Genomic DNA, 25,811 nt, shown 5'->3' on the forward strand with positions numbered 1-25,811 from the left:
TGATTCTGTGAAATAGTTTTTATAATCTAGTCTGAAATTGTGTCGCTTTTAAGTTCAATTATTCATTTCATTTGTTCATTAAACTGTATAATGTACTTTGTATTAAATTTGTATTTAAAAGCGATTTCATACATTCAAACTTTATTTTTAAGTATTTAGTGTAAGCGAGCATTTAAGTTATTACTTACAGTACACTACAGTACTTATATAATAAATCCATTGGATTCTATAATAACAAGGAGACTGGTATGTACTTTTATTAATTACAAAATAAATATTTACATTCCCTTCGAGAAATGTTCTACTGTACTCGGTGTACAAGTGTTGATGATAAAAAGAATAAAAACCAATACAGTATTGAAATTGGCGTTTTATTAAATATTACTTGTACTCATACATTTCTTACATTTACTTATGTCTGTGTGATAAAATAAAACTATAACGTCAAATCAAATCACTATAGCGTCTTTTGTATTCTTATTCTTCAAACAACACCACATGCGTAACAGGGCTCCAGTAAAGGATGCGAGGATGACATTGTCTTTCATTCTTTGCAGCCAATTCGACACCAATTATTCATAATTGTTTCCAGGAAAGATCGCGTGAAGGTAAAAAAAGATAAACAAGGTAAATATAAAAATGTTATTTTATATAGAAAAAAAGTTAATCACTAAATAATTAATAATAATACCTATATATATACAATAAATACAAAATCAGTATTTTATCCATACTTTACCCCATTTTTTTATGTTATACAGAATTTGTCCTAAAGAATATACAAACCGAAAGCTAGTAATAACATTCAATGAACATTCATAAAATGAATGTTCAATTGTTCAAAGTATATTGAAATGAGCGAACTAAAAAAAATATTGAAACCTTCATACAAACTGCGGACAAGTGGTAAATTAAGTATGAAAATAACAATATTTGTTTCGACTTTGTTTCTTTGTGAAAATGTTTCAGTTTCCGAATGTTTTCCTTTGCTTTCGATTTAGTGTACCCTTTATGATTAAATTGTCATAAACTTGTAACATTTTTTGTTGGTAGACATTTTATTACGTTAAAAATAAAAACGAAACCTTGAATAGAATTCCATTACAATTAACAGAATTTAAACAAAAATAAATAGGATTAATTTAAAATCACAATAAAAATATCTAATTTATTTAGGGAAAACTAATTACGTTTAATAATTGAACTAGTATTTAAACCATAGTTTTCATGTCACCCATCTGTCCATTCAATAAACAAAATATTTACTATTGAATTATTTCCATATAAAAACAATTCTTGGACTGAGAATTACTTAATATTTAAGCATAAATTAAACCGTCCACAATTATTTCCCTTATGATTACGACTATTTTATGTAAGTTGGTTACATAAATGTATGAAAATGTGAGAGATACCGAATAACTGACTATAAGATCTTATCTATTATTAATACATTTTAACCAATTAACCGTATTTTTTTTATTATTGTATTTTTAATATAGTAGCAAAATAATTAAGAATTCACTTATCTTTTTATCCTATTGGACGCGGGCAACCCTGCGTGATACGGTTATAATATACTAATTGTAAGTATCTATTAGGACAACTCTTATTTTATAAAAAAAAAAAATACCATCCACTAGTTTCAGGAGGCATAAAGATCCACCGTTGCTGTTGTAATTTGTATTTTTCCTACTTTACTAGTAGCTTTTATAGCACTATGCAAACAAAGTTAGAGGAAGAACTTTTAGTTACAGCTAAATATGCTGCTTTATGTACGGGACATAAAGCAGCATATTTGGCTATAACTAAAAGTTCTTCCTCTAAGTTGAGAAGTGGTCAATCTTAATTCAGTGTTGCAATAATACTAAAATTATTTCTAACACAGCACTTATCTTATCAACTATTAAAACAAAACACGGTTCTGTTGCCATACTAAATTACGTATTTTTTTCCTCTTATTCAGACAAACTAAAATTAATTTTTAACTATTACATATAGTCTGTTACATTCTGTGAATTTAGGAAAATAGTTTAATGGATAAACCAGCTCCATGTGTAATATGAACAAAGAAGAGTTCGCCTTTCATATAAATTTTGTGAAATTGTAGAACATTTAATTCACTTATGTGTATAGCATAACTACACCTTAAAACCATATAAATTTGCCCTAACAAAATCAAAGCCTATTTATCTCTGACATAGCTAACTAAAACTTTGGAAATATTTGTTTCTTACATGAAAGTTCGTCAGTCTTATACTATAACTATTGTTCCAAGTCGATTATTGCATCATTTTATTTATTTAGAATTATTATGTACATCTATCAAGTATTTGAAGATATTAATAGAATTGAAACAAAGATACAATTATAGATACTTTTCTGTAGATACTATTTTTGCATAAAAATAAATATACAACAGTAAAAAATAAACAATATAGAATTTAAAACATTGTGGGAGATTAGTACTTACTTAATACTGTGTAGCACTCGATACTCTTTGATACCTGCCAAAAAGTATTTATACCAGTAAAACTATCATGTTAAAAGTATCGATTACAAAGGTATCGTATCAAAAGTACTCCGAACAAAAAAATATCGATACTTCTTCCGTGTAAGTATAATTAGTGTGAACTTCATCTACTGGTGCTGGAGTGTGGTTGCGTGACTGCTGCTGATACGATCTCGTGCACGAAGAACGTGTCGAAATCGAACTCAGATCATTTATCCCACAGGCCCACTTCTTTCATTTTCGATTGGAAATATTTTTCTAGACCGTTCGCGCACCTGTTGCAAATTGAACGTCATGAATTCAAACTTATTCATTAGTCTATATACAATGTTAAATGTATGAAAATTATAAATATATGAGAAACAAGTATTTATATTAATATGAGAAAAAGGGGGAACAAAATTTATAAATAAATTATCAATACTTGTCAACGTTTGTTAGAAATATCTATAAATATATACTATATTTTTACATATATACTAATTATATCTAGAGAGATATTTGGTAAAAAAAAAATCTTCACTTACATTTATATCGATACACATTAAAGACAAGAGTATATCTGGACAACTATAGTAACAGATGGAGTAATTAGAGGAGTTAACTGACGGGGTCGTGGTGTCAACACTTCAGATACCCATATTTCTTAAAACAGTTATATTCTAAAAAACAGAAAAATATTTAGTTACCTGTAATAATCAGTGTCAGGAGAATTGTAAAGTCGACAGTTAGTAAATATACGCGTCATATCAGCAATAAACAGCCGCTTGGACACGTAGTAGCGAGCTTTGAGTCGTTCGCCCATTGTACGGAGATCTGTGGACGTCAATCGGTATAATGTAAAGTAGGAATACTAATATTCTACATTGCTCTCTAAGGTCTAAGTTTGTGTCAAATTTAATTATAGTATATATTACTATACTGTTTGTCTTTCTAATAATCAACTCAGATACACACTACTATTCTCAGTCGCCGTTCACAGCGTAATGTCCACATGACGTTAGCAGTGTGCGGTTGAGACGATATAATGCTTTGTTCTCTTTCCCACATATTCTAAAATCACTATTGCATCCACATTGTTGGCTAAAATTTACTGCACAAGTTTTTCAATCGTCTACAAAGTTCTCTAAGAACCTTCCACAAAGTATTGTACATAAATAAAAAAGATCAGTTAAGTTATTCTCAGGTTATGGCATGACCGCGGAAAATAGGGATACATTTTTATATATAAAGATTTTATTTGAAGTTTTCAATTGAGTCATTGCCAAGTACCCTTTATTTTCTTAGTGTTGATATACACTTACCCATAGGATACTTGATGTGGTCATAGTAATCAGGAACTTCGGACTTATCTACTGGTTTTAGGAAGGGCCAAGCTGCTGCATGATTTTTAACCTGTAACAATAAAAATTTAAATAAATATTTTTTCTTGGTTCTGACAGTATATATAACAGAAGTATTTTTGTTTGCTTCAAATGGGGTGTTAACAGGAAATCAAATAAGTGGATAAGTAGTAAAATAATAAACATGTGCAAAATAATAAGCTTGTGTCATGGGTACATCAGTTTACATGTTATACATAGAACACCTAGACCGATATAAATAATCATACTCATGAATACAGATTTTGAATTTGAACCATGCGAGATTCGAATCCTCGAGCATCGGATGTAAGGTGGTATACTAAACCGCTAAACTACTACTAAACTAAACCTACGCCGTCATAATAATAAAAATCCCGTAATGTCTCGTAAGTACATAAAATACCAGTTGTTGGGCTCAACGTGATACAATCTATATTCATTTTATTAATGGCCTGCAAGCAAGCATCCATTTCCTCCGCGTCCATCAGTCCACGGGAGGATATAATTGACGTAAATAGCCTCTAGCTCGTGGACTATACAATTCTTACAGCAGTTAAGTCGTGTAAAGTCAACATTTTCACATTTATAATACTAGTATGGGTGTAGTACAGACCGCTTGGAGCACATTTCTTAGTGCGGCTACGTCAGGCTCGGCGTCCGACTCGAGGGCGCGGCCCGAGGACATCGGGCCCGCACCGGAGCGCCAGCCCGTCTCGCGGAGCCCCGGGATACTTTCTACCGGTATACTTCGCACCTACGTCATAAAATTGGGATATGAGCAATAACATTATAGACATTGGTCTTTTTGGGACCAAGGATTGAATTGTTATGACCAATAATAAAAAGAAGTTAAAAATCTATTTATAAAAGTTATATATATATTTCGTACAGTACTGTAAGTCCGGATATATACATTACAAACTACATCTGTAATGCATGTGATTTACTTGTATATATAACAATATTTTTGTTTCTTTCTATATAATTTTTTTTAAATTTATTTAATGTTAATAATTCATAATTGTCAATGAAAGAATAAGAAAGAATAAAAATATAAAATAGAAGAATGAAATACAAAAAATAACTTCAATTAATTTAGATTTATTTCTAAATTAACTTTAAAAATATATGATAATTGGGAATCACAATTAAAAAAGTACTCACTCCTTCTTTAAAGCAGGTAAGTCCTGGGTGAATTTTTCTGACTTCCTTCTGTCTCATGTCGATTAATTTCTTGACAATCTAAACAGAAAGGTTACTTAATATATTATTACATGTCCTCATGCATCCATGTTTTTTTATTAGTGTGTAACGCTCCTCTTGCCTTGGTAAATTTCAAGTATGACCCCATAAATAGTAAGAGATCTAACACACTGACAATTAAAATATGTTTGCAATCTAAACTTGCAAAACTATTGTATTACAATTTTATTACACGTAACAGTGAATTTACTATATTAATTACTAAATTAAATATATTATTAATGAATCCAATAAAAAAAGACTCATCAAAACCGGATAACTCTGTAAAAACTTGCATTTAAAGGCATGACACAACAACATCCGACCTTAACATGTAATGCCTAAAAATTATAATAAAAATGCAATACAATTGGAAACTCAATAAGTACCTCCTTCTGCTTTCGTATAACGGATGTGAACTGCGTATACACGATACGCGGGTTGAGTTCGCAATGCATGAGCGTGGCGCCCTCGTAGTCCTTGATGTAGCCCTGGTACATAGCGCGAGGCAACTTGATGTCCTTACTGAAGCCTTGCTTCTTGAAGTAACCTGCCGGCAGCAAACGTTATTGAAGAGATAAAATAATGCTGCTCCAAATATAAGAAGCCCATCCCAATGTGCTGAGAAATCAAATAACAAAAGTTTGCATTTACCCCTATGCTCTTTCACACGGGAATAGCCTTTCAAGCAGGAAAGAATGTTCATGTAAATATAGATAAAAAGAAAAAGAAAGTGCACGCCGTCAGTTCACGCACTCATACTTACTTCAAACGTGCGTGTTTTAGCGCTTTCTGTTAATAACTATCATTGCCAAATGATCTGACTATAGAGTAAAAACATAATAATAGAGTTGTTGATAATTAATAAATCTTAAACATGTCTCTGGAAAATAAAAAATAATTATTTTTTATTTTTTAGAGATAAAATAACATGATTCATACAAAGTGAACAAAAAACTAGTTAAATACAATTCCTCAAAATTATATTATTATATTATAACAAGATATTTACAGTTAAATAAATAACACTCACCTATAGCAAATTCATCGGCGAATGTAAGAAAGTGTAGTATATTTGTCCGTATATGGTAATCCTTCAGGTGGTTCATGAGATGCGTACCGTAGCCCTTCACTTGCTCGTTGGATGTCACCGCACAAAACACTATTTCGCTGAAACCCTGTATATAACAATATACAAAAGTTAGTCTTGACTATTATTATACTACAGACCCACCGCGCATCACATTGATGATAGATTATTTCAAGAATCTATTTTTTTTTTTCATTTTTTAAGTTTATCGATTAGAAACAATAATACCGTGTTCAGGAGGTTACAAATAAAAATAAATAAATCACATATTTACGATAACTTAAAAACAAGATCTTGATCCAATTCATACGAGTAACAACAGCTTTCGTATAAGAAAAATACAATAAAACAAGTTATGTGATGAAACAAAAAACAGTGGAATTGAATCCTTTCACCTTTCGGGAAATCGGTTATTGAAAAAATGTTATTAATACACTTAATCTCACCTGTGCTCGGAATGTTCTAAAGCAGATGCCCCCTATTGGTCTCCCCTCTTTAATTAGCGCCAAAGTTTTATGTTTACTGAAAATATTAATATTCGAAAGTTAATATATATTATATTAATGTCTAAGAAAATGGTCTTCTATATTCTAAAATGATATTTTTATATTTCGATAATAAATAAATACTTACGGATCAAATACCAACTGTGATATGTATTCTTTTGTCATTTCAGGTAACTGGTGCGAGAAAACATTATGAAGACCTGGAAAATGTGTTTTTAGATGTAAGCTGAACAGAACAATGAAGACATTTGAAAGGTGTAAACATGAAGAGACTAAAATAATAATTATATCCTTGGACAATTCTCACAGCGCCAGTCATCAACTAGAGTTCTTCTTGGATGATGACTGGCGTATGTGTAGGTACTAGATAATTGATATAAATACCTATTTTTTTTTGGAAATACATACATAACATTTTTAGATAAAGACAGCAGGGGTCCATTCCCATAATACAATGAATCTTAACGTCAAATAATCATTCAGTCAACGGATCTTCCGTTCAGTCGTTATTAAGTATATAGTCGCAATATTACTCCTAGCGACTTCGTATCTCTTTGAGATAAAAAACTGAGTATACATGTCCTCGTGTACATTTTCGCAATAATAATATAAGAATGGATTATGATATATACCTATAAGCCATAGCATAGTCTGTTTGTTGACAGGCCCGGTCAGTGAGTTGCCTATGACATGGAACTCAATCAGCTTCCTTTGTTCCTCAGACTTGGCCGCCTCATCGCGCGGCGCTTGCATTTGAAACAGTGCCTGCAATACAATGAATTATATATTAAACTAGCCGACACCGAAAAGGTTGTTTTGCCAAATAAATTAAAATTGCTATTAAAAAAATAGGGGCTGATGATAGAAGAGTGAAAATTTAGGGTTGCCATGCCATGTTAGAGGTTATTTGTAATGGCCACATTATAAAAGTATTGTGGTAAAAATAAAAAATAAATGTTAGAGGTGGACAACCTTTTTCACTTAGAGGTATGAATAGATAGTAGCCGATTCTCAGACCTACTGAATATATAAAATTTCATAAAAATCGGTCAAGCCGGACCGGGAGGATTTCGGAGGAGTATACTAGCTAATATTGTAATTTTATATATATATAATGTACCTTATGTTAGTTATTATTATTTGAATGTTAATGGTGAGATTTTAGTAATAATAATTAAAAAAAACATGTATACAATATAAGGCATGGGAGTGCTTACATCAGGACCGCACATATAGTTAGGGTCGTTGATGGTGGCGACGATATCTGCCACAGTGCGGTCGCCGACGTCATCAGCCCCCGCCGCCCCCGCGACCTCACCTCGCCGCCGCTTGGCGTTACTCCCGCTGGTATCATCACACCGACTTTCTGCGCCTCGTTTTAATCCGCCATCTTGTTTTACTGAACCTATCAAAATTCAAAAATCATTTACTCATGTAGAACATTAGCATAGCCGCTTGAAAGAGTGTTCTACATGATAACGTAAATTTTTTATATTATAATTTTTCAATATATGGATGTAATTGAGAAGAACTGGCAAAAAACTCAATTGAATTACTTTTAAAGAGATAAACCATTAATGTAACAAAGATATTGTAATTAGGTATATATATTATAGTAATTTAGAGTAACATATACATTATAATGTACCTGCTGATAATGACACGGTGGTGAACCCATCTTTGCTGTCACCGCTAGCTGTAACACGCTCAAATTCCCCCCGACGACCAGCTGTGGAACAACATGATTATTGTAATTAACAAGTTCGTTAAATTCATATATTTTACAGAATGTTAGAATTTAATATTTTTTCGATCATCGCCAAACTGTTTAAATAAGTATATTCAAGATAGAATTTTATTAATTATAATTAAACAAAAAGTCAAATTTCACGCGAATGAAGTTCGGGTGGGACTGATAGAAGATCGTGGAAGGTGGCGGGAGCTCCACCGACAAGAGCACAGCTCTTAAATTATGAATGAATGAAGTTCGGGTAACAGTTAGTTCATGAATCATATTACATAATATACATATCGTATCAGCCGTGTTTACATGGCATAGATATTGTGAATTAAGTGATTATTAGATCAAATATGATTTATACTAACTTGTTTTATTCTCTAGTATGGCTTGAAGATGGGTGGGCGGCACTTGTTTGTACTCTGGATCCCAGATTGGTGAGTTGGCGCTGAAGATTTCGTCTTCGAGCAACGCCAGGAACCGTGGGAAGTGTGTAAGAACCAGCACCTGATTTTTTGTTAAACAATTATCCATAGTAGATATTAATAATTTCTAATTAGATGTATGTATATAAAATAAGATTCATAATCATTCATCTTAACAAGAAGTTCTTAATTAAACTGTAATATGTTTATCTCCAAGCTACGTTGTCTTACGATTGTCAACATATTTTAACAATTCTTTTTTAATCTATATTATATTATAGTAAAACACGACATCTTTCGACAAAAACATATTTATACATAGAATTAGTAAATGTTTTTTTTTAAGTACGGTCAATTATTTCGTATATTCTGCTATTACAAACGTGCAAAAATATCACATATTTAATACTAGTTTAAATTTGCGTTTTCTAGTTACTGACGCTTAATCCGGACACAGTAAGCAAAATGTGCCAGAAGAGGAAGAGGTTTGTACCTTGTAATATGTAATCTGTTTTATTCATAAGGATAGGTCGTCGTCCATAAAGGATTAGATAGATATGGTTTTTGGCTTGGAAGTAATGAGTCGTTTTTGTCGATAATAATATCAAGGGATGAGTACTACTAGGTACTATTAGGTAAAACAATGCTATAAATTTAAGGCTAAGTAGAGAAAGATGTTTGTTATTAGGGTATTATAGTCATCTTTAATGCGCTTTACTGTAATCATATTCAAATATATAAATAAGCTGAGAAATTCCTTTAACAATTCAGTGATAATTCAATTATATTTATGGATAATAATATAAAGTGATGTACATACTCGTTTTTCAGGTGGCATCCGATCCCGTTCAGAGTGACACTTGTCCATGAGTTGTCTGCAGACAGATTTGAACACCGCTCGGAGTAGTGTCCGCCCAAACACCAGCGACGTGTCATAGTGGGGCAGTGAATCACAGAATGCTGGCACATGGCAGAACACTAACCATCTGGAAGAAGATAGTATTATCATTATTGAGTGTAATCTTCTTGGTGATTTACAATACTGCTTCATCTATTACTTCCGGGTTCAATTCCTGAACAATACAAATATTTTCATTCATGAGTATGACTGGTATATGGTTATGTCTTCTATGTGTTATGTATTAAAAGTATTTAAGCATTCAATATTCATATCACAAAATCTAGTTAGCCTGGGACTAGATGGTGCTGTGTGATTTTTCCCTGGATAACCTCTATTTAAGTATGACTGCTGGGTTCCTCTCACTGTGGGTATAATGTAACTTCCATACTTCTTGCACTATTGAAGACACAGTAAGTACTAGGTACATAATAAAGCAACAGTATTTTTACTTCCAGAAGAGACTAACCTTTAAATTGTTAAATATTTTAAATGGATACAATTGTATTAGACAATACAAAAGAATAATGTCAAGAGAAATTTATACCTTGTGTAATTAATTTGATATGCAGATATATCCTCCGGATTTGAGACTTGCTGTAATGGAAACATAAAGGTTAATTAAATAGATCCTAATGTTATAACTCTAATTAAACACACAAGTAAATAATTATGATATAATATGTAATATCCATATATAAGATATATTTTGCAGTTCGAATTATTCTACTGTGAGAAAATTCTTCATTTTTGGATAACAATTCATTTTTAATATTTTCAATTCATACTTATTAGTGATTTATGCCTAATATACATTCTATCTATGATTACTATCTTTATACCGTTTACATGCTATATAGCCTGTTTCTGGCTGTCAAACTTAGTAATTTCAATAAGTACAAGAATTTTTAAATAAGCTAAGTGGTTATTGAGTTCACTATTACTAGTCCATGACTAAACATTTATATGGCCTCAGAGCTTAAGCACATCACTTTACTTCCAATGGCGACCATTGAATTCGATTCCTCACACAAAACATTTGTATTCATGAGTATGACAGTTTGTATTGGACTAAGTGTTGTCCTTGTATATTATGTATACATTTACATATAAAATGTATCTAAGTATTTATATCAGCTGTCTACTACACATAAGCAGAGCGCTTAGCTTGGGACTAAACAGCTTTGTGTTAATTGTCCAGGGATATTATTATTATGCTCTTCACAATATTAGTATAGACAATTTAACAGTCTACTTACCAATTTCCTTACACTCGGAGTCTCGAAGTTCCAGTGGTTAAAACAATGTAGGAACATTTTTGCTAAATCATACATTGTCTGCCATTCGCGCTGTGGTAGTGCTTGAAATTTGTACAGTACAAAACTTGTGATGGCCTTCGCAATGGATGGTCGTTCAAAGGGTGGCTGGCCTAGTGGACCCTCGATACGTGGTTGGGTACGAGTCAGGATACATTTCCGCAGAAGCTGTACAAAGGGATATTGCTGTATAATATATTACTAGTGACACGCCCCGTCTATTCATGGGTCCAGGGTGTTTACAGGATATGTCAACAGCTGATAATGTTGTTATAACCTAGAACCTTCTGTAAGTGAAAGAATTTTTAAGATCAATAATTAATTTCTTTTAATATATGTTATTACATACAAAACTACCATTTGTCTTTCATAACATGAATTATTAAGTATATATATATATTGTGCCTATACTGTTTTACCAAGAGGTGGACATTAAGAAGTAATATTATGATAAGCTGTTACATCATTGTAAGATCTAGTGTAACAGGCAGTAGGTAATTTCACAGCTTATTACACCTTTCAAACTGGGAAATAAGTTTGAGCAGCAATACATGACATCAAAAATTTATAAAGTCTTCTGGTAAGTTAAAATTTTGAATCTAAGTTTGAACTTAAGAGGAGGTTGGCCCTAAAGACAAGTAAAAATAAAACATTAATTATATTAAACATACTCACTTTAAATAGGTAGTAGTAAACCCTTTTCGTATCATGGTCATCTTCTCTGTGCATAGACGTAAAGATGTTCTCTACATCAACTACGGCCCCAAGTAATCTATTGACTTCATTCACTGGCAAACCTTGCAGTTGTGTTACATGATTTTCTGTAACAATATTTTTTTATATAACCGAAATGACAAACAGTTGTGAAGATCAGGGTCTTCCTGCCTGTCTGTCGTAATATAAAGCATATAACACCACTTATACATTGTCATTCCAGAGGACTAAGATAACATGTATGTGTAACTGTAATTTCAATGCTAAATTCCTACCATTGTGATGTACTTGAAGCAAGCTGCTTGACAGCTACAATAATTGAGACACAAAGGGCTCTGTAGAGTAAATCTCTAAAAATATTCGACATATTTGGTATAAAGTTGTAAAAACCATTAGATAAGAAATGGGCTACAATATGTTGCCTCTAGAATCTTCCAACTGCCTGTCAACTATGTATATATATTACATTACTAAGTTAACATGTAGTTGGCAGGGTACATTAGTACGCACTCCAGAATTAATTGAGCACCTGTTTATTCCAACTGAAACAGCCTTAAAATAGAGTAATGTATAAGTATTGGTTTATTGAGAGATTGTGAGCCTTTATATTCCCTATAAAGTGTACATTTTTTGCTACCTTTTTTTATTGTATGGAAAAATCTTCAAAAGACCACCTATTTGCCAAAACAGTGACGAGAGAGTATGAGATTCTTACTCACTAAAAAAGCATAAACTTAGGTGTATATATTTGTTGAGCGCCACCACCACCCCTCAGATAGGAGTTACAATGGCGCTCATATATACACCTAAGTATAACGTTTATGATGTTAGGGCAACCTATTTCACCCTACTCAGTGGTAGCATATACAGATATGCCTACTAGGCCAATTAGCTGGGGCGCTGCCTCCTTCAAGGCAAGTAAAGGTTTAGCTACTGAAGCAAAGTATACATTTAGTTCATTTGTATGTATGTGTACTGTATTTACCTAATATATGACCACAATGACGACAGGGGTCATTGAAGGTGGCTTGGGGTTGGTTGTCATTTCTGGCGTTTACTTTGGCTGCTGGCTGGGGCACAGGTGTCTTCCATCCACTGCAGGTACAATCTGCGGTCTAAAAAATATTAATTTGAAATTAATATCTATCAACTGAAACTGTGGTGTCAACTGGGCAGAAGGTAAGAGAGAAAGTAATACAAATAATTGACTTGGATATGCAGCTATATAACATGAATAAATGAATTTTGAATTTGCCATAGAATTGTCACATGTCTATGCCACCAAATAACTGTTGCCACTACAAAGGCACCTAAAACATGCTCAAAATCTGTGTGGATTAAAATAATTGTGGAACATATTTGACAAAATAGTCAGACAGAAGACTGAGTCAAGAAACATCTCTACAGCAAGTGGTCATCTACTTGTTATATGAACTATACTACATCTGCTTATAGGTCTGCACAGGGTAAAACAAACAAATAGTAGACTCACCTGACAGGCAGAGTATATGGCAAGTTTAAGAAGTTTCTTGTTGTTAGGCCAATTGAACACTTGTTGCTTGCGTTGTTGTATGCGCTGCAGATTGGATTGCCTCGAGGCTTGGCCTTCAGTACCAGTGGGGGTTGTTGCACTGCTGGATCCCGCATCATCAGTATTGGCGCTTGATGTGCCTGAAAAAGCATCAGTTTTTAATGAAATTGTATTTTTAGCTGATAAGTTAACAGCTCACAAAGTGATTGTGAAATTCAAGAGTACTTTAATTTCACTGACATGTATCACCCTACTAACTATAAAGCAGCTTACAAAGCGAGCTGCTTCAAGGCAGAGTGAGATCGGTTGCTAAGTGAGACAGCAGTAAACACAATGAAAAATTTGTATGAAGTCTAATTCTGTGAAAGAGGACTGTAACTATTTAATATATATACAATGTATGACCATAAATTTGTCTTTGAAGAAGTTATGGTTTTTTTTTAATCTATAAAATAAATATTGAGAACCAGAGTGAGGTTCTTTTCAAATGAAACTACATTCCAAGCCTCGGGACAGGAGACAAAGTATCTGTGTAATAGACTTAGATGAATGCAGTTTATTTCTTTTATTATTAATATCTTTTGTTGAAGAATCTATACAGAAACATGAACTTTAAATGAAAGTGTAGAAAAGCGTTATCTCTTTCAAGTTACTACACTTACTAACTTACACAAGCTAGCTTAGCTAGCTAACTATCTTCTTACTTTCTAAACATTTGAATTACTATTTTGAAGTGTTGTTTATCTTTTTGTTTTAGCTGTAAAATAAATACCACGATATATATTATAACAATTCCGTAATACCGCTTCCTTATATGTAGTTTAATAACTGTTAGTTTTCAATTTTCAGCGCCAAATTCCATACCCAGCGTCCTAAAACAGCTGTCTTTATTTCGTAGTAAACTGACAATAACTTCAGTTTTACAATACAACATATATAAACAACTATTTCTGTGTAATTTGTTATTTTGTTTATTTACCTTCATGGCCATGAGCTTGAGACGAATCCGCTTCAGTGCTTGTCATAGTAATATCACTCATTTCTTCACTCATCTCACGGCAAGACCTCTATCTACTTACTTGTTTATTATAAAACTAAGTGTGAAATATATTACAACAACATATTTAACGGATTTTGGGTAAATCAATGCAATTTTCAATATTTATTAGTGCAAATAAAATCACAGATAACAAAAACTTTGTCGACGAAAAGAAATTTTGCTAATTTCACAGACTAATAATTGTTTGACAATTCGGGATGACGTTTTAACGGCTTTGGATACAAGTTTTTAGCGGATATAATAGGGCCGCTATTACTTATGTATCTAGTGTTCGTCTGGTATAAGCAGCAGCAGGAAAAGCGATGATAGAATGAGACCAGTCGTGGCTTTATATATATGTGTATTCTTATATTATTTACAGTTCTGAATGATAATAATAATATAAATAGAAATTATATAAGAACAGAAGGGATTCGGTCCGCTATGACAGGATTGTTATTTTACTCCCTCATGTCTCGCTAGGCAACGGTGTTGCCGCGCGCTATCCGTAGATTCGCCACAAGTTCTTTTGACATTTAGTTACGATTTTTTTTATTTATTAATATTTTACGGCTCTATACAAGTCCTTTTAAGCCCAACATAAAGTACAAAAACTGATTGAAAGGAGTGTTTATTCAATAGATTAGCATTTTGTTCTAACTTTGAATAAAAACTAGCCAATAAGTCTTGTTTCAAATACTATCAATTTTTATATGGCAGTTTACAAACGGCGACTGACATTTGGCTGCGATGAGCAAATAGTTTTAGAAATCGGTAGTTTATTTAATATTTAAAACTACTCGCAGAGAATCTAATAAACGTACGAACACGGAATAGAATATAAATATTATTTATTATAATATATTTAAGTTTAATTATTATTTTTATTCATCTGGCACATTCGTATTGTGGAATTGAGCTAAGAAGGATACATAAGAAACTTGGTTTGTGTACTTTTGAACGAAAGTTATAAAACTTCCCATGTTTATGATGTGGTGCGAATACAAATTACCACATAACGCAAACAAGATATCATACCTATTTGCTCACAATCGTATTGAATATACCTAACTGAAATTGAATGTAACACGTACCGAGTATACGATTTTCTATTCTGAATTTATATTTCTGACTGACTCTCTGGTGCTAAAAACAGAGATAACATTCTTGTGTTAACGGTCAATACTGGCGGGGCACCAGTAAATGTAGATAGAATTAGCATGAAGTCAGGTCAGTGACCTTGCCGTAGTTAAATTAACCAGGAATTAACCACGATTAATAGTTTCTAGGGAGTATGGAGGTCGACAGGACCGGGTGCATTAATAGCAATGATACCTTCCAACCCCAGTGCTAACATACGTGTCCCCCTCAACATCGACAGATGATAATGCCTCTGACTACTCCACCTAGGTTAACAGTTTTGACGGTATATTATATTGTATGTTCAGAAAACCAATAATTGATGAGAAAAATGTCAACATATATTAAGATAGATATATTAGAATATATATATTCGATAAATTCAATGTCAAGATTCAAAGCACGTGCGATTAAAAAATGATACGGTTAAAATCAGGTATCTAAGATAATGCCAGTACATAATAGTTAGGTATAGGTTCACCAAAGGTTAGATTGAACAGATCTTTAAAATGTGTTATGACACAAAAGCAACCTTTTCTTTAAAAAAGTACCTAATCTGGAATAGGGGATGTCAGTTTTGCAAACGAATCCGATCGTAACAGCATGTTTCATAATAAAAGTGAAAGTCAATTAATCCCTGTGCCACTAATCCGAGATATGACAGGGTTTTGCAAGGCTAATAAAAGTGAAAAGAATGTGAGATGGATATTCATGGTAGGGTTGAAACTAAAATGTTTCAGTGCGCGCCGGGAATTCGAACAGAGATGTCCATTTGTGACTCGCCAATTCCATCATTTCGATAGTTTAATGAATCTTTTCGACTTTTATTTATTAACCGACTTAAAAAAGAATATTATTACCAATTAGCTTGTATTTTTTTGTGTGTATGGATGCATAATCTTTGATAATGCTCCACCAATTTCTTTTATACTCGAATCAACTTCCGTAGTTGGATATAATTAAACTTCTTACAATAAGTTTCTCAATGAGCAGTTTTGGTTTAAAAATGTAAAATATAAACTTTAACAAATCATGGATTCCCAATTATTCTTACGTTTTAATGAGACATATGACGACTTTTACAACCGCTGCAATAATTTGTCTCATTTCGATTGCACTGAAGAGGAGATGTTATGGTGGCTTATGGGGGCCAGGCGGCTACCTCTCAAGGAGATCATACCTATCAGCGTGGTTCTTGTGGTGATATTTTTGACTGGCGTGGTGGGCAATGTGTGTGTTTGTGTGGTGATAGTTAGACACCCAGGCCTGCACACGGCCACTAACTATTATTTGTTCAGTCTGGCTATCAGTGACTTGCTGTTGCTTCTGTTTGGTAAGTATATTTTTTTATGATTAATTATCTGTTACCTACCAGATAATGCGTTTGATTATTTTTTAGGATATAATATAGCCTATTTGCGTATTTACGCTACAATTTAACACGTTCATTATCATTACCATCGGCCCAGAGACCAGCCGTTTAGTCTTGTAAAGGTAACTATCAAAGAGACTGACAAAATCTTCTGTTTATTATTTTAGAATAACACTGCATTAAAGTGTCTATAAGATACGATGATTATAATCATAATAAAATTATTGGATCATATGGGTATAAAAGAGAATAATAAGGGTATGTTCATTATAAAAATAGTAGATAAATTATCAACATTTAAGAAAAAAATATTGACTCGTCCTTGTTTCGGGTGCTCATAACTTTGTGAGTAGTGTTATGTTATATGTTATGCGGAAAATAAATTTTGAAATGAATTTCTCGAATTTCGAAAGAAATTCTTTCACTGTTTATAAGAATGTACCTTACATGATTTAAAAAAGCTATATATAAATAGTTTTTAAAAGAAATAAACAATCTATCAAATTTTTTTATTAATATTTCAATCATACAGTATTGGTAGTAGGTAGTAGAATAGGAATACGTATGTCAGGTATATCCCGGCGTTCCACATCCATATATGTGATTAAAAAAACATATATCATATAATTATGTAGTTATACTTTCCGCATAACAAAATCCGTTATCCATTTTTATATTAGGGTAGTAGATATACTGTCCAGTACAAACTTTGAAAATAATGTAATAAGGAAGAAACAGATTCGGAGTTGTCTATTTATAATAAAAAAAGAATGCTACATGCTGCCAGCAATGGCTACATTATGTTGATTGTACGGATAGAGGCCCAGTTTATATTATATTAACATTTAATTAAATTTATGGCTACTGGAAATTGTATCCTTTACCTCTGAGAAGAACATCTAAAGATTTTAATTAAATCATTGTATTTGCATACGCGTATTATATGTTGTATATGAGTTGCGTAATTAATAAAATATGTCTTTCAAGCTTTTTTGATACAAGTACTATTATTGTATCTGTACCAGTACCAAAGCCTAGCTAGTACAGGACTAACATAGGTAGATTTTTTTTTAATTATATTTCTAGACGACTCGATGATTAAATTGGGAATTTGTTGGGGATTATAGCAGCAATTCTATATAAAATAAAAATTAGAAAAAAAATGTAATTGTTGTAAATTTGTGTATGTGATAAAATATTTATTTTATTAAGCAAGTTCTCTAGATTCATAATTTAAACTCTGGACATCAAGGTTTTTACTTACTTACTTGTAGCACAGATAACATAATATTACATAGCTACTTACGAGTACCTACTTAATTATGGTACGTAGGGTTGATTATTATATTTACATAGTATAAACAGAAGTCCCTTCAACTGTCTATTCGCTTAGATCTTTTAAACTACGTAACGAATTTTAATGCAGTTTTAGCAATAGATAGAGTTATTCAACAGGAAGATTTCTATGAATAATAAATGCGAATCCAGGGCGGGTAGTTAGTATAAATAATAGCTACTATAAAAAAATCGCTTAGTAGTAAAATAAATAAATTATCATAACAAGTGCTATGTTTATTTTTCATTTTCATTTTAGCTAACGACGCTTGCTGCCAATAAAATTATTGTAAAAAGCTCATGATAATATTATTATTGTGTAGCCTCTGTCTGTTTGTTACTTATTCACGAATAACCGGTATAACGTCGCAAAGAGCGTACGAAACCGTTAACGAACGAAACGGTAGACCGGATTTTAATGAAAATTAATGTGAAAGTACATTGTACCACAGGGACGAAGATTTATTTTAAAAAAAGCTGACGAAATCGAAATTTACAGCTAAAATTATATTATTATAATGAGGTTTGGTACTTTCAAAGACCTCTCCTTAGGTAGACATCAAAAGTCTGTTTCTTCTATATTTATACCTTTATATTTGTAAATAATCATGTATATGAAATAACAGAGCATAAAATATAACTAGAAGCTGTATTGAGAGGCTTTTGAGATTTTAATTAGGTTTCTTAATATAAGCAATGTGCACGTGACAAGCCAGGTGTCTGTATGCTAGCGTTATAGGTTATTATCACAATAATCGGTTTATGTAAGTAATAACTAGATATAACTATAACTTAGCCTGCTTCTTTTAAGACATAAGTTAGTCTATGTCCCTCTTCGTGGTATCCATTTAGCCATTTAGACGTGAAATGAATGAATTTAATATTCAAATAAATAATCTCGATAATAAAAATTAAAGCCCTTTTTGGTTAAATATGACAACCAAAAAATGTAATACTTATCTGAACTTACAATATATAATTTATAGCAAATCTTATCACTCCATGCTAAACCGATTCGATAGGCAGGTATTTATCACCTGAATACTGTTTTTGTAAGCTATCTACAATTCTAAACTAAGCTTTTATCGGAAAGTTTAAAGCCCAAGGCATAGAATATATTATAATAGTACTTACTTCGTACCCAAGGGGGAAATTTAATTGAAGTCGAACTAAGCTCTTTTTCACTTAGTTAGGGTAGGTAAGTAACTTCTTGTAAACTCAATTAAATTTCTTATTTTTTTCGTTCCTTTTTCGTAACGATACAGTAATGTTTTGAGAAAGCATTACTGTACCGTATAGGTAATAAGTACTATACAATATTTAATTGATATTATAAAAAATATATATATTATAACTCGCCACTTTACGTTACATAAGTGAAAACATTGTTCCAACGCTTTTCATCTCAAGTTCTACAAGAACTACAAGTTCAAATTAAAAATGCAGTAGGTAATCTGTAAAATCAGCTTACTCGAGAATAAAACTGGTACAAGACAAGAACAACTCAGTGCTCTTAAACTCTACTATAACAATAACCATAAGTATCAGAAAGAAATATAAATTTCTTAATACAGTATATATACACTTAGATATCCTCTTTTTATATACAGTCAAATAAAGAAATTCAGATAAATACTATATTTAGCAAGCGCAAGCGCGTTGCTAGAGAAATCTTTGCAGTCGGCTTGATCTAATTATCCTTAATTAGGATTTCCTGACCCAAATTATCGGGAAAATATACATGAAAGTAAAAATATAAGACGAATACATAAAAATATCAGAGGAATTGATTGATTTCCTGATTATTTGCCACGTTTTTATTACGGAGTAAAACCTTGCTTCTTTGTTCAATTTCTCTTTTATATTATAGGTATAGGCGTGTGTTCTGTTTGTTATTGATTTTAAAAATTATTTTATTTAAAAAAATCATTCATTTTTTTCTTTTTAGTAATTGAAATAAATTGCTACAATATCAGCTAATAAAACGAGAACCACTGAAAAAAAATATTGAAAAATGAATACCAAAATTAACTAATAAACATCAATATATTGCTTAGTAGGTATTAACAAGTGATACTGGTAAATAAGATAATGTATAAATTTACCTTAATTTTGTTAGTATAACCACAGATAACATAATATTACATAGTATAACTCAATTTGATAACTAATTTAGTTGAAAATTTATTCAGTGTGTTTTTGTATTTTCATAAAAAATTAAGTTTCTTACAGTAATTTTATGCACGAACTGTCGTGGTTGTTGGCTGCTTCATAATATTTTTTGTACAATAACTATTTAGTTATTCTACCAATCATTTAAGAACGGAGACGGAAACACGATCTCGATATCGATCGATCGGTTTACTGGACCGTACATAGTCACAAACTCGAAATTTCCATTTTTATGGTTACTTAACGCTGACAGTATTTTAAGGCGATGAATATTCAACAAACTGTACGCAATATATTTTTTGCTGGCTGTTTCATAAAGGACATAATTAATATCAAACCAGACTCCGTCAGTTTAAGAGCGTCATAATGGTTTAGTAGATTACTCAACCGAAATGTTATCTGTTTGGCATTATAACACTATTTGAATTACTTTATTCCAATTTACTTTATAAATGACTCTCGGGTGATGATCTCATGAAATCAGTTAACAAAATAATCATAAAATAGAGTTTGAACGCATATTATTTTGTGTAATTTATAGTACTGCAATTAAGCATAACTTTTATAAATCATTACCATATGCTTAGATTAGTAGGCCCATCATAGCAATAAGGAATAACCGATCTCCCTTCATCCCCTACTGATAATAATTTTGCATAATGACTTCACGAATCCATTACTACAATACAATTATTTACTAGATGCATTCAAGCCCGTTTACAACGGAAAGATGTGCGTATTATACTGCTGCGTCAATAATAGTCGTTGGTAAAAATATGGATGTCTTTAATTGGCAATACCAGAACTAATTTTCTCCCCCGGGGTGAATTTTATTGATAGTCCGCCAACGTGACGCAAAGGGGTAAAAGGAATTAACAGTTTGCTACATCAAAAGCGCCTAACCTCGTTTCGATCCTTTGATATGTATCAATTCAATCAAGTATGCCACTAAGCTCCATTCACACTATCCGATTTGAACCCGGTAATGGAATTCGATGGGGGGGAAGAGAATTGTCAGTGATGTGGACTAACGATCCCGTCGCTACCAATGTATCAAGTCAGATTGACATCCACGCGGTTTCCCCTGGAAGCCATCGTAATAAAGCCCTGATTAATTGTCACGATGGGCTAATTGACCTGACTTCATGCTCATCTTATCATTGTTCACTGATGCCCCGCCAGCGTATACCATTAACTCAGACCAAGCGAGAGCACCATTGGAAATGGAAAAAAAATCGATATTAGAACTCAGGTCGCCGTAGCCTTACAGTTTTCATGAGATGCTACGAATTAGATCCAAAATTTATTTTCTATAGCCAAAAATACCTTCTTATTTATTCTGTGCTAACTTAAGGACAGTTAAAAATAATAATATTATATTTTTGTTAGATGTTTTCTCGAAAACGTATACACACGCCCACAGTATTGTAACTACATAAACAACTTACAAACAACACCTAGTTGTTTGGTAAGGAGAAAAAACATAACATCGTAAACTGCAGCATTTTCGAAAACTTTTAGTATCATCACAGATAACATAATATTACATAGTATCATGAAAGGTATCATATTGTAAGTATTCATGTTACACTGTCGTCTATAAAGATGACGGTTTTATCAAGATTTTTATCATAAAAATTAAAATACTGTAAAGCAAACACAACACAGAAAACAGAATAATATTATTTTATGAAAGCTTGTGCATTAGACCCGTTCAAAAACCAAACCGGCCATTCTACCGTAACATAAAAGAAATATTATGTTATCTGTATAGTAAACAATATTCGTAGTTAAAACCACAGATTAAAACCGACGCAGAGTGCGATCGACATTCGGTTTTAATTATAGAAACGGAGTTCCTAACAATTCCAGTTCAAACTAAATTAAATCTACAATGATGCAATGATAAGTACATATTTAGATATATGAACCATTTCACAGTTGCAACCACACGAATTAGATTGTAAAATATTTAATCGAATTAGGTGTTATTTCGCGGAAGTCCATTCTTAATGGATTTATATAATATTATTTTGTTTAATTACGCTACAATTAGCATGTGAGATCACAAATATTCAGTGCGGAAACTTAACTACCGTTACGAACTTCTATAATGGTGATCATATTCCGACCATTATTAAATCAACACCTACTGTTCTGCAACCAACGACCTACAACAACTTCATTCTATTGTCAACACTAGGATTCCAAGCTATATCCGAACTCTATTCAATGCCTGATGATGCCTCGTCCAAAGACGAAACACGTGTCGCATTATGGGTGTAGATACAATAACTGTCGGAATTAAAGATACTCGTAACGATAGTCAAGCTTCCGCTCTGAATTTTTGTAATCACACACATGATAATTGTAGTGAAAGTAATCAAAATATAATAAAGCCATTAAGTAGTAGGATTGTAACTGCAACTTGCAAATGTTGTACTCTAAATCGGAAACCTTTCGATTTATTAGCAACTATTCAATAAAATAAAAAATCATTTATTCATGTAGGACATTTTAGTCGTTTATGAATCAAAATTTTTTTTGTATTAATATTTTTTCCCTAACGTCCTATTATAAAAGCATTTGAGTGCTCTCAAATTCGGATTGTATGTAGTGTGAATGCTTCTTAAATTAAAGATCTATCCGAATTGGAACAAACAATGAGACGAGCTTAAAGGTGTTACGTGTCTTTTATACCTACTTTTGTTTGTTACCTAACTTCTTCTAAATGGCAGGACTACATTTCGATGAAATTTTATGTTTTCTGTGTATATTTGTTGTGTATTCCTTCCTTTGAAAACACAATGAGACCCAGTAAGTATCGCTGCTTTTCCGAACAGGATGACGCCTGTCGGATTTTGTAGTATTGTATAAATAGGTACATAATATAAACATACACCTGTCAGGTATAAATTTGATGTAAAATAATTACACATATTTTTTTAATTACCTCTATCAGCACCAGAAATTAAATATTGATATCAATAAATACATAATAGAATCAACTTACAAAATAACCCTTATACATTGTCATTCTAAAGGACTTATATAATTAATGATGATGATGTGTATGCTATAATTTCACAGCTATTTCTATAGTAATTATAAAATAAATTACATAAATCTAGACTCCAAAAGTTCTCAAGAGTAAACAAGACAATACTCCTGATATCCAGTAAACATCAGTAAAGAATTTGAGGCATAAGTTTCGAATAACGTTTACACGATAAAAGAGAATATTATAACATATGGTTACATATATATTTTTTTATACTACGTAGATGGCAAATGGCCCATCTGATGGTAAACGGTTACCGTAGCGTATGAACCTCTGAAACACAAAGGGGTGTGTGCGCGTTGCCGACCCTACATCCCTGTAACATTGTGCCGCACAATATGTATAGTATTGTATAGTATTGTACGGCACATGAAGCTGTTTTATTGTAACGAAAGTGAAATTGAATCGTGAAACTTTACCCCCAGTTTTCGTATTTACTTATACTTTTATAGTTTCACAAAACGCATGAATATTCTTATTACACATATTTTAATTATCTAATGACAGTCTGCTGCTCATTAGATTTTTTCTTGGAAAATAATGGAATCATTATACAAGGTGGTCATCACCACAGGTGAATGATAGGATGAAGATGACATCAGGTCAGTGGCCTATCGTAACGAAATTTTGAATTACCACTAAGGTTTTCAGAAGTCCACGTAGAGTTTGAGCTGAGATGGTACAACGGGAAATATCCTTGGCACGAATTAAATTATTGGACCGTTCTGTAATATTCTGAATATTAAACATAAACGACATTACTCGCTATTTATGTAGCACGATTTTTTTTTAATCAGATAAGTATTATTTATTAGTTTATAACACTTTATTGTACAGTAAAAACACCTAATAATATATATAGATATAATGATCTTAACAAATAAATTGAATTATTGCGGGCTTATCCCAAATGACAGATTTCTTTCAGTCAACATTTTATTTAATAAGTTTATACAATAGTAACAACTTGTTACTTTATAATATTATTTTTGATATAATAACATAATATAGTATAATTATCAAGTTACTTAGGTTTATAATGTTTTCATCTTAATCGAATGCTAGCAAGCGCTCGGAAAATGGATTATAAATCAATTAGAAAGATGGATGAAAGATATTCGTTTGGAGCCAGTAAATATGATAAAAAATATAATATAAGTAATACACATAAAAGAGGCAATCGCCGTCTGAATTCAACGTTGTTCACTCAGAGGTAATCATAATAATTGAATTGAGAAATTTATTACGAAACTTGTGAGTTTTACGAATTACTTGGCGAAAATTTCCAATTAGATGCCAATCTGTATTTTGTGTATTGTATGGAGCCAGTTGGCATAGTTACCGTTAACATGTCTGAGATATAAATTAGCTTTTAGGAGTACAAAGAATTATATCAGTGAAGCTTAGGGAAAATAAAATAATATTTTAATTTCACGATTTCTTGGTAGATGGCAAGATAGGCATTGAAAGTACGATAAGAGGCAAGATACGTATCTTAGTCCTCCAGAATGGCATTCGTATTTTTGGGCGTCAGTTATCACTTACCATTATGAAGGCAGTTAGTTTGTCATTCAATAATATGAAAAAACACGAAAATACATTTTTTTATAAAAAAAATTTAGATATTATCGATTTTTTATTACAATCTCGAAAATATATTTCGTCATATGGAATACATCATTTGTACATCAGTAATCTATATAAAGTAGAGATAAAAAAAAGATATGTCGTTCACTCTTTATTCTCTCTACCTACCTCATAAGTCTCCTGGATTTTAAGGTCTGTTAGTTTTATGTTTATAAATATATCGTGTAAACCAATAAATAACATCACAAAAATACAAATATCACATCGCTTGTCAAAACACATAAATTCGTAACTCTTCAAATTCCAATATACTCGTATCTAGTAGTAGGCAGTGGTATTTATTTGCCATATTTCCTCGATCCGCCCCAAATTTTATTCAACAAGAATGTTATTTCGCCCATATACTTCGCTCCTAATATAGTGATCTAATATATACATCAAAGCATTCCAATATTCTACTCTATGCCTACGAAACAAATAGGAGGCTTAAGAATTATAATCACTAGGCTTTCACAAGGTAGACAGTGGGTGTACATTTAGAAGCCGACAAGCCGAGATTGCTCTACAAAATATTAAATACAATTTCTATTTAATATTTTGTAGCGCTTCTTTTTATTCTTTAGTCATAATAATGTTACTAATATTATAAACGTGTAAGTTTGTGAGTATGGATGTTAGTTACTCTTTCAGTAGTTTACTGAACGCATTTATAATGAAACTTGATAGTAATATCATAGCTTATACATTAGAATAAAACATAGGCTATAAT

At 31.9% G+C, this 25,811-nt stretch overlaps 2 protein-coding genes across 2 annotated transcripts in view; one reads left to right on the forward strand and one right to left on the reverse strand.

Annotated features, from left to right (window-relative positions):
• Positions 1-834: 834 nt before the first annotated feature.
• LOC131853915 (histone acetyltransferase KAT2A) lies at positions 835-14,514 on the reverse strand. Its single transcript, XM_059205005.1, has 20 exons — positions 14,316-14,514; positions 13,298-13,476; positions 12,791-12,920; positions 11,767-11,912; positions 11,035-11,259; positions 10,323-10,372; positions 9,698-9,863; positions 8,821-8,959; positions 8,363-8,443; positions 7,932-8,119; positions 7,347-7,479; positions 6,842-6,914; positions 6,655-6,730; positions 6,152-6,296; positions 5,508-5,668; positions 5,041-5,118; positions 4,490-4,630; positions 3,817-3,907; positions 3,202-3,328; positions 835-2,787 (listed from the first exon to the last, which is right to left on the reverse strand). Exons 1-20 carry the CDS (start codon positions 14,386-14,388, stop codon positions 2,721-2,723), a joined length of 2,469 nt encoding a protein of 822 aa, XP_059060988.1. The 5' UTR covers positions 14,389-14,514; the 3' UTR covers positions 835-2,720.
• A 2,033-nt stretch (positions 14,515-16,547) lies between these two features.
• Positions 16,548-25,811, forward strand: part of LOC131853902 (neuropeptides capa receptor-like) — a 74,200-nt gene continuing 64,936 nt past the window's right edge. Inside the window, exon 1 of the mRNA XM_059204984.1 lies at positions 16,548-16,848. Coding sequence (XP_059060967.1) covers positions 16,548-16,848 — 301 coding nt within the window. The remainder of the gene's footprint in view (positions 16,849-25,811) is intronic.

The sequence above is a fragment of the Achroia grisella genome, unplaced genomic scaffold (genome assembly GCF_030625045.1).
Source record: "Achroia grisella isolate CSIRO2021 unplaced genomic scaffold, CSIRO_AGI_Agris_v1 utg918, whole genome shotgun sequence".
Lineage (NCBI taxonomy): Eukaryota > Metazoa > Arthropoda > Insecta > Lepidoptera > Pyralidae > Achroia > Achroia grisella.